The sequence below is a fragment of the Kryptolebias marmoratus genome, linkage group LG19 (assembly GCF_001649575.2).
Source record: "Kryptolebias marmoratus isolate JLee-2015 linkage group LG19, ASM164957v2, whole genome shotgun sequence".
NCBI classification, from domain to species: domain Eukaryota; kingdom Metazoa; phylum Chordata; class Actinopteri; order Cyprinodontiformes; family Rivulidae; genus Kryptolebias; species Kryptolebias marmoratus.
Genome location: NC_051448.1, coordinates 8422124 through 8432003, shown reverse-complemented (window position 1 = coordinate 8432003; position 9880 = coordinate 8422124). Strand labels below are relative to the sequence as shown.

The following is a 9880-nucleotide window of genomic DNA, read 5'->3' as shown; positions in this document are numbered from 1 at the left end:
CAGGGAGGGATGTGCTAAGGATTCTGCTGCCCCAAACGGCTTAGTCCTCTAACCCAGTCCACTTTAACACAAATCCACCAGATAACGGTCTCCCCCGATGTGTCAGTAACCCAAGATATGATTACTTTATAGCTTTTTGCTGTATTTTGAAAAAAATATTCTCATTTTCTGCACAAAAGCAGTACAAATTAAGGATCTAGCATTCCTTTCAAAAAGAGTATTTCACCTGCCGCTTTGCCAGACTTTTAAGCTAAGATCAGCTTATGTTAAGTAATGACAAAGTTAGTCATTTTGATCAAACATTGAAAATAACGTTATGAATAATGCAGGCAATCGCCCAGGATCTTGAAATCTGTTTTTAAGCTCAGAGTATGTGTTGCGAACGACTCTCAGCTACCACCACATCAAACTTTAGCTCAAAACCCTGACTGAGTTAGAGCCATATTTGTGTTTGCTAACTCAATCAGTTGTGGCAGCCATCTTGAACTGGGTTGAATTCATTATTTTCTGTGAGTTTTATTAAAATCTATTCAGTGGTTTATGAGATATTCAACTGACAAACACGTGCACAGACATATAAAAAAACACTATCGCTCGCATTTTACCTTTTGAAAGCGGACAGAAATTATTAACAATGGTCAACACTTTATCTAGCTTTTTTTTTTTTTTATCTGGAATACCTAATGTTTTAATCTGGAATTTCCTGGTCTTTATCTACTTGTTTTCCATACAGTATTTTCTGTTCCGCTGCATGTCACTCAACCATAAAGCAGATTATGTCTCCCTGAACATAAACAGCTGATAAACTGTTTTTGAAATTTTCTTCTTGCAGTTAAGGAGGTTTAGATTTTATTTTAATCTCCCCAGAGTAACTGTTTATGAAATAACCCATCCAGATGTTGCAGATTTCAGATGACGTTTGGTGATTAGGCCATCACCGAATCTATTTTTCTTCACTGAAATGTTGCACCATCTCTCCTGTGTCAGCTAAATCTTTTTCAAACGCAACAGTTTCTACCCGGCAAATGAAGTTCATAAGAAAGATTTCTTTACTTATCTTGATCTCCAAAGCTACCTTTATTTGTCATTTTACACATTAGTTTTAAAGCAGCAAGCTGTTTATAGACTTCCATTTGTTTTGGGGCATCATGCTAAGTTTTGGTTGTGTTTAGTCCTCACTGTGTCACAAGAACAGCTGTTAAGATGCAGAAAATTTAAAATATTCCTTAGTCTTGTTATGGCCAACCAACAATATTGACCTCTAAACAGAGGAGGACCTTGGAGTCGAGTTTTCGAAAACACAGTTGCCAGACATGTCCCTGTTTGAACACAAACTGACTGATTGGTCCCATAAACCACCTGGGTGTCCGTATGGTCTGCTCGAGCCTGAGGTGACACTGCCACTCCTATATTTGCCCTTAATCAATTTCGCCCTCATAGTTTTGCGTCAGTACGGGTCAGTTTCGCAGTCGGCCTTGAATCCAGTCTTGTGCTGCCGCATGCAAAGAAAGGTTTAGTTCAGTCTAATTTGGTTTACAGGCCGGCTGTGTTCATTGGAGCAGAAAACCATTTGTTATTTGTTTCCTCTGGAGGAACAGTCATGAATCAGTCTCAGTACAAATTTACAAACACAGAAGCGCCCCAGTGATTAGCTCAAATAAACACACACACTGAATGTGGTAAAGAAAGTATAGTTACAGTGTATATAACAGTCGCATTCAAATAAAACGAAAATACTAAAAAAACTTTTCTCAAAATACAATTATATAAATCTAATACAGATTATATTCATCTATCTACAAGTCCATCCATCCATCCATCCATCCATCCATCCATCCATCCATCCATCCATCCACTGTCCATCCATTCATCTTACTGTCCATTCATCCATCCATCCATTGACCTATCCATCCTTTTTATTTGACGTCAGCCTTTTTATCTGCCATAAACTGTGTCTTTCCATGTGATTTTTGTTTTCTGTAGGTTTAACTAAAACTAAAACACTTTGCAAGTTATAATCTTGTTGCTTTGGCTGCTCAGTTCTTCAGGGGTTGCCACAGCAATCAAATTTGCACAAAGGATTTGGTGGTTGTTTTACGCCACATGCCTTTCCTGCCTCAACCTGGGCTCGAACCTGCAGCCTCAGGATTACGAGACCACAGCACTGACCTCCAAGATACCACAGACCTCCACTTTACAAATTATAATACCAGTGTTTTTATTGCAACTTAGTTGTGATGGAAAAAAGATTTGCTCCTTCCATCTGGGAAAAAGCAAACAGGTTTTTACAACCATAAGCCCAATAAGCAATCCTTATTTGAGGTTGTTCCCGAACAGTCTCTAATCATTACTGTACCACGAAAACAAGAAGAATCTGAATTCTTCTGTCTGCTTTACTTTTTAGGTTGCTGCTTAACACCATAACTGACTGGCATCAGAGACATAAACAAAACAAACCTCCTCGTGTTGCATTTACCACAGTTTAGAAGCTGATAAGATCAACTTTTTGTAATTTACTGCTTTTCATTAATAATTTATATTAAGGACTGTATTTTGTGGTTTGCTAAAACCATTTTATCATGCCAGATTATTATTTTTTTCCTTCACTCCTACTGTAAAGAACTTCCAAGCTTCTGTTTCACAAATTACTCTCTGACAGATATGTGCCTCTGAACTTGTGTTGTGTAACACTGCGAATTGGGTAGCTGTTGATACTCAGACGTAATCCTGGAAACTAACAGCCTAATATATTTATGTACTGTCAGCGGTGCAGCAGCTGATAGCAAGTTCAGGCTGGTTAAAAACATACTTGAGGCTTTCACAGTTAGATATCATGTTGTACAGAGAAGGAACTCCAGCTTTTGGCACATCAGTGTCATTGTCAGGGCCTTTCATGACTCCTAAAAGGTAAGAAGTGCTCCAAATTGTTTTAATTACTGCTGCAGGGAGGCTTTTCCTCTTAATTTCTTCCCACTATTTCTACTTCTTCTCTTTCCACCTTCTGTCTCAGTCATTGCCTTTCTTCCTTTCCTTTTTTTTGTCTTTTTTCTTCATCAGATTTTGCTTTCTTTTTCTAGGTGCTGTGTTGTGCAGCCAAGGCTGTTTCTTCCATAGAACACACTCTTGAAAGGCTATTCATGGATTTTTCAATAAACCCCTATTACATTTGCGTGCAAGTGTGTGTGCGTGTGTTTGTGTGTGTGTGTGAGAGACAGAAAGAGAGACGAAGAAAGAAAAATAAAGAGAGGGAAAGGTATTACGGGGGCTGTGCTACAGTACCATCTGTATGCAAATGTCCTCAGACTTTGGTAAACTTTGATCAAACACTCAGGCCTTTTCTCTCCCTGAGCTCCCTCCCTCCTCCCCTTCCACCCTCTCCTGCTTCACTGTCCACTATGTGTTTTACAATCACTGTAGATTCACAGGCCTTTGTCACAGCTTCATATTACTCAACAAGTGTACAGGGGTCCCTGACGGACTCCCCCCTTTATGCCACTCGCAGAAAAAAACAAGATCCATGTTTTCTGCCCCAGCACCCCCAGGCACCCTCCCACCTCTGCTCCTCTACCTACCGTAACTCCGTTTCTGAGCACCTGCAACTGTGCTAGACTCCACAACAGATGGTGACCCACCCCTGACACACTCCCTCACACACAATCCCCCNTTAGATAGCGGAGCTCTTGGCAAACCGAGCCCAGTGTGGCGCATGGATGATGCCATTGTGCAGAAGTTGGGCACACACAGGATGCTTTGTTTTCCTCCATATGGGAAGGTTAACATGTTGGATTCAAATCCGGTGTCCAAAAGGACAATAGAAGTGTTGTGACAAGTGTTTGTCAATTAATGGACGTCTCTAAGGAGATGACACCAACACACTCAAAAAATACAAACATGCTGCATTATCTCGTGTGCAGCTTTAATGTTCTTCCTTCAGCGGGGCGTAAGCCCATTAGATCTGTGTTGTGTGTGTGTGTCTGAGCAGCTCCAGCCAGTCAGGCAGTCACTGAGCAGAAATAAAAGCCTTGGCCATATGTCTATTAAACATGGGAGATCTCTACAACATCAGCTCCCTTCTAAACCAATTACCCTCTTTTCACAGAGTACAGAGCTTAACTACAGTTGAAACGGGTCAGCATGAGTGTGCAGCTAAAGAGGAAGCAACTTCATGTTTGTTTAAAGTAACAGTTCAAATCTTTTAAAATGGAATTCTTTAGAAAGGTTCTGAACAAATAATATCCACCTACAGATAGCTCTTTGAACAACGTCAGTGTGGAGAAATAAAATAAAATTTAGATTTTGATTGATGGGCCAACAGGATGCAGGGCCAAGATCAAAGTGGATTGCAGATGTTTTAAAACAACTCAACAAAAAAAAAAAAAAATCACATCACCATCCATTTGACATAACATAGTCATTCACATAGAGTTTTAAAGTTTTCATTAAGTTCAAAAAACTCACAGCAGCTAGCTGTAGCACTGGCTACATCATATTTCTGCCAGAATAACTGTGTAATCTGAAACTGACAGCAATGTAAACATTTACAAACCATTATTTACATGAAATGCTATAATTTGTTTAAATTCAGACTAAACTTGTGCAGTAACTCAGTTTGGTTTTGCCGTCTCAGACTAGTTGTTACCTCATCAGTCTAGTCAGGTTTTATCTTCTTTTCTCCAAACTTAAGTTAGTCTCTCACTGGGCTGCAACTGTTAGAGACTATTTGGTAACACAATATTGTGAGAAACTTGGGGTGAATTTTCAGTTGGGGGGCTCACTGAATTTTGAGTGTTTATGACCAAGTGTTTTGTGCAGTCACTTTTTGAAAGTCACGGCTTATTCATGTGTGTTCAGCTTGAAAAACTGAATTTTAGGCCGTGTACATTATTTTGTTGTCCACCACTTTGTACCCACCCCTTATGTTTATATTTAATCGACTTAAGTACACTTTAGAAATGAAGGCAGGCAGATTTAGACCAGTTTTTAAAGTCATTTTTATTTTTCATCAATGTGGTTTATAAAACCTGATGTTTTCTGTCAGTGGAGAGCTGATGTGCAGGCGCCATAATACATCTACTATTGTTGGGACAGGATGAAGATGCCCATGACAAAATTAAGAAGACTTCAACTAATTTGAACTTTTTTGAACATAGTCAAAATTCAAGTGACAAACTTGGGAGCCTCTGAGACTCACACGAGGAAATTGAAAACCTGCAACATTTTGAGACATTTTGTAGACTCCCTCGTGAATACTGTTTACCAGCTAGCCGCAGGTAGTCTCAGCTCAGTGAAATACTATCTTAAAGCCATTCAAGAAGCTCTCTACAATGGTAAGACACTAAATATTTCTAAATTTTCTACAGAACCTCACTTCACAATATCTGAACTATCTCTTTAACACAGTGGACAGGAAGTGTGATACTTGACACTATTGTTTGTGCAAGCAGGTAATGAGATTTATTGAGTGTTAATATGAAGCAAACTGCCATTGTTTTCCCTCTCCTAAATGTTCCATGTTATTGTCTGTGGACTTGTTGTTTTCTATAACCAGGCGGGATAAGCCATTAGGCAGATGGTTAGGGGAAGTCCCATGAGAGGACCCAACATGCACACATACACAGATAAAGACGCCAGCCTCCTGTTTCCATAAATGCACATGTACTGTAAGTGTGCACAATGACACCAGACCCCTGTTATGTAATCCACCAGCTCCTCTCCCTCCTCTTTCTGAGGGGCTCAGTTTCGGGCCATCTCAGCAAGAAAAACAAAGTCATCAGTCTTCATATAGGGTTGTCTTTTCTATAGGATGCTTGCCACTGGATCAGTGTGATCCTGCTCCTCACAATGAAGCCATTCTCAAACGCCACAATGTGAAGCACATGGAAAATCAACATTACGGCGTTTGAGTCTTCCTCTGGCACACAAAAGAAAGTAAAATATTGTTTTTTCCTAAAAAAAAAAGAGGATTATTGATCAACAATGTATATTTTATACTGTGTTAGTTTCCTTATCCGCCGTGTCTTTGCCTCTATCCCTCTGTGAACACACTGAATGGCTGCACAGACCACAGCAACAGATTTCTCTTTCAGCCATCTCCAGAGAGCGCCTTGCCAGGCTCCTGAAAGGCACATATTTGGGCTGAGGCCCAGCACTGAAGTCACAGAGGGGTGGGGGTGGGGGGCTGGAGGAGAGTAGGGAGGCCAAGGGAGGTGGAGAAGGAGGAGGAGGAGGGCAGAGCCATGTGGCTGATGTTGGTAAACAGTATCCAGCCTTGTCCTGGCGTCGTGGCAGGCAGCGCACAACGCCGGAGATATCAGGCACCCAGGCCACACACAGACCGCGACAAAAGGTAGACACACAGAGGGACATTTGCATTCATAACCGCACACACACACACACACACAGGCAGGAATACACAGACTGGTAACAGACAAATAAAAGACTCACTCTCGTGTCTGCCACTCAGCAGCTGCTCCAGTTTCCATGGCAACGGTCTGAACAATGTAGCAGGAAGAGCAGTGTTGGTTTGAGAGGGAAATAGAGGGATGTGGAAATGTGTGCGCCTGTGCACTTGAAGTGAGTGTGAATGCGTGTGTGTGTGTGTGTGTGTGTGTGTGTGTGGGTGGGTGTGAGAGGCTAGAGAGGGGGAGGCAGCCGCAGGGTGCTGAGACACAGAGGATTCAGAAGATTCTTTGTCAGGATGGGTCTTTGAGAGGAGCAGAACAAATACAGAAATATGGAAGCAAATAAGATAATCAGCACACAGAACACACAAAAGGGGGTTTAAAGGTGACATCCCCAAATTGTCCTGCAACAAAACTCCACAAAAAGATTATGATTTCATGTCTATTTATTTTTCAAAATGAGGTATTTCAAAGTGCTATGAGTTGCAGCACTAAATGTACATAAAAAAATGAAAGAAACAAACATCTTATATCAGTTTACCCAGTTCTATGCACCCGATAAAATATAAACAAAAGAGAACAAAGGAAAAGAAAAACTGTCCAGGTACATGAGAATAAAACACATTTCCTGTACAAAACAATTTATTTGAGATAGAAAAGAAAACTGATGAGATAAAGTGATATCTACCGAGAACTCATTTTCATACGAAAATATAAGTATTAAATTTAGTATGTATAAAGTTCACACTAAAAGCAAAAAAGTGTGTGGAATTAGTAATATGATACAAAACAAAGAAAAAGAAGATAAAACAATATGTTGTTATATTACAAAGTATTATGACGCTCATAAACTGAGGCCTTACAGTACTTTTAAAAACGTATATAAACTTCCAGTCTAGTTATTGGCAGCTTCCTGACTCGTATATAAAAAAAACAATGACAAAGTGTTTTACAAAACAAGGCAGATCTGAGTGTATTTTGTCTGTACACTATTATTATATACAAAAGTGTCGCCCAGCAAGGTGCACAGTTATACATCCACTGACTTGGTTTGAGCACCAGTGTGAGAGGAAAGTGAACCTGTAGTGGCATTGTTTACGTGACCCATAACGCCTCAGTCATCAGTCTTTATTTCTTGTTTCCTTTTTCAGTTTTGCAGTGGTGAAGGCAAAGTAAGTGTGCACTGCTTCTTGTATGTGAACTCTTCAAGCAAAGTGCCCTCTAACACCCGTCCCTGTGTGGAATCACTCGATTCCAGGCTGGTGTCACAGTGAGTACAAAATCATAAAAAGAAAAACAAAAGTATAGAAATGATACAAAACCAGAGGAAGTGAAGACCAAGACATGTCCCCCCATCTCCCTTCTCGTTCTTTTCTCTTTTTCCTTAATTGTGACTGGATTGAAAAAGTAAACCCTAAACATTCTTAACGTCAACAAATGTGCAAAAAAAGTGGCGGCAGTGAAAGTCCGAGCATCCCTCTAACAACCCCCCTGCAACCCACTTTTCTCCTCTTCTCCAGGTGTGAATCAACACCTGCACACGTAGAACAGTTATATAGGCCTATGTGCCTGTGCTTAAGTGTATAGGCCCATGTGTGCAGCTAACTGAGTCTCAGAGCGAGTTGAGGCAGAGGATTTCAGGTCGGCGGGGTCATCCAGAGTATGTGTGAGAGTTTCTGTGATGTAGCAGTTGTCTGTCAGCGAGTCCTAGCCTGCTCCAGCCTGCGCATCAGCTGTTGCCTGCGAGCCTGGAGCCTATCCTTCTCCTGCTGGAGCCTCATCTCTTCGGTCTCCAGCGAACTCACGTACTCGGTGGCCTTCTTCAGGATCAGCACCTTCGCCGCCTTCTCGTTGTGCGCAAGCTCCGGCACGTGGTCGCGCAAAGTCAGGAAGCTGGAGCGCAGGTCGTTGCGGCGCTGGCGCTCCAGGATGTTGTGGTTGCGCCTGCGCTCGCTGTCCTCGGAGTCGGAGCTGCCGCGCGGGCTGCTGTCCCCGCTGGTGCTGCGCTTGCTGCGGCCCCCCGCTGCGCTGCCGATCGAGCTGCAGGACGAGGAGGAAGATGATGAAGAGATGGTTCTGGCAGGGGGGCGTGGCACTTCTGATGTCTTCTGTTTCTTTGGAGGCGGGATGGGGTCATCGTCTGAGGCGTATGGCGAGGGGGCTGCGTAGTTATGCTGCTGCTGGTGGACTGAGCTCCTCTTCAAGATGAGCTCCTGAGGAGCACGGCTGACAAACCGACTCACCACTCCAGACCCTGAGACAGTTCCTTTTGCATCTTGGTTCTTCGGATGTACAGAGAGGGTGCTGGTGCCTGCCGCCAAGGGGGACGCTTTACTGATCGTGGAGCGCCTCTTTTCTACTGTGACAACATCAATCTCTTCCTCTTCTTCTTCTTCTTCCTCTTCCTCCTCCTCCTCCTCTTCTTCTTCTTCGTCATCCTCATCATCCTCTTCATCTTCCTCTTCCTCTTCTGGGAAAACAAACAAACAAACAAAACAACCCAGTCAGTTTGACATGCCAAATATTCTCACCATCTCATGAATGTTAGACGGCTGCTGACAGGTATGTCTGTGTATAGAAGAGAGAATGTGTGTGGGAGAGAATGTTGCTCAATGCTATTTGCACAAGCAAAAACTTCTTAATGCTCAATGTCAGTCACTTTTAAACTAATCTATTGTGCAGGCATTGGCATGTTCATTTTCAGTAAGCAGACAGGTTGGATTTATGGTTTTTTCTTTATTTTGACGCCCTCCTTCAAAACATCCACTAATCTTCTCCTACGAGGTGAGACAGTAGGATGCTTTCAGCCTGCCGGCGCAGTTACAGTCACAGTCTAACTTTTATTTTTTTACCCTTTGAAGTTAAAATCTATTTTTTCCCTCCATCTAAGGGGTCTTATCATCATCTGTAGGGGAGGGCGGGTGGGGTGGGGGGGACAAAGTGATCAGAGAGTGTGAGGCGCAGTTAAAATACTTTTGTGATAATGGCTCTCATTATCAGCTCAGGAGCATCTGAAAGAGTGTGGCATTTTACAGCTTATGGGAACCCACTTCAGACACCACACAGTGCGCCAGGATGCTGTCTCAACACACATGCACAGTCTGCTGCTGACATCAAAACAAAGCTGGGCACAGCTGGCTGCGCGAGGGAGGGGGTGTGGCCGACTCTACCACATGTGAGGCTGAGATTTCGGTATTTCCTTTTCAGAATGGGGAGAAAAAATAGGGGATAAGATGGATGTTTAAGTATAAAAACTGGCCATATTAGTCTAAGTCTGTGTCCTTTACGTGGAACGGGCTGTCTACACAAAGAAGGCTGCGTAAACACCGCGGAGCGCATTGGAGGACAGGGTGCGCGCGGGACGCAGGGGCGGCAGGCGATCGGATCACCACTATTTAAGCCTCCAAACTGGAGCGGCGCCAGGGAGACAGCTGTCGAGATGGAGCGCTTGCTCAAAGCTGTCCCCCCCCCCCCCCCCC

At 42.7% G+C, this 9880-nt stretch overlaps 1 protein-coding gene across 1 annotated transcript in view; it reads right to left on the bottom strand.

The window, feature by feature from the left end:
- Positions 1-6829: 6829 nt before the first annotated feature.
- The window catches only part of mycn (MYCN proto-oncogene, bHLH transcription factor), a 5167-nt gene continuing 2116 nt past the window's right edge, over positions 6830-9880 (bottom strand). The window contains exon 3 of the mRNA XM_017411725.3: positions 6830-8871. Coding sequence (XP_017267214.1) covers positions 8099-8871 — 773 coding nt within the window. The 3' untranslated portion in view covers positions 6830-8098. The remainder of the gene's footprint in view (positions 8872-9880) is intronic.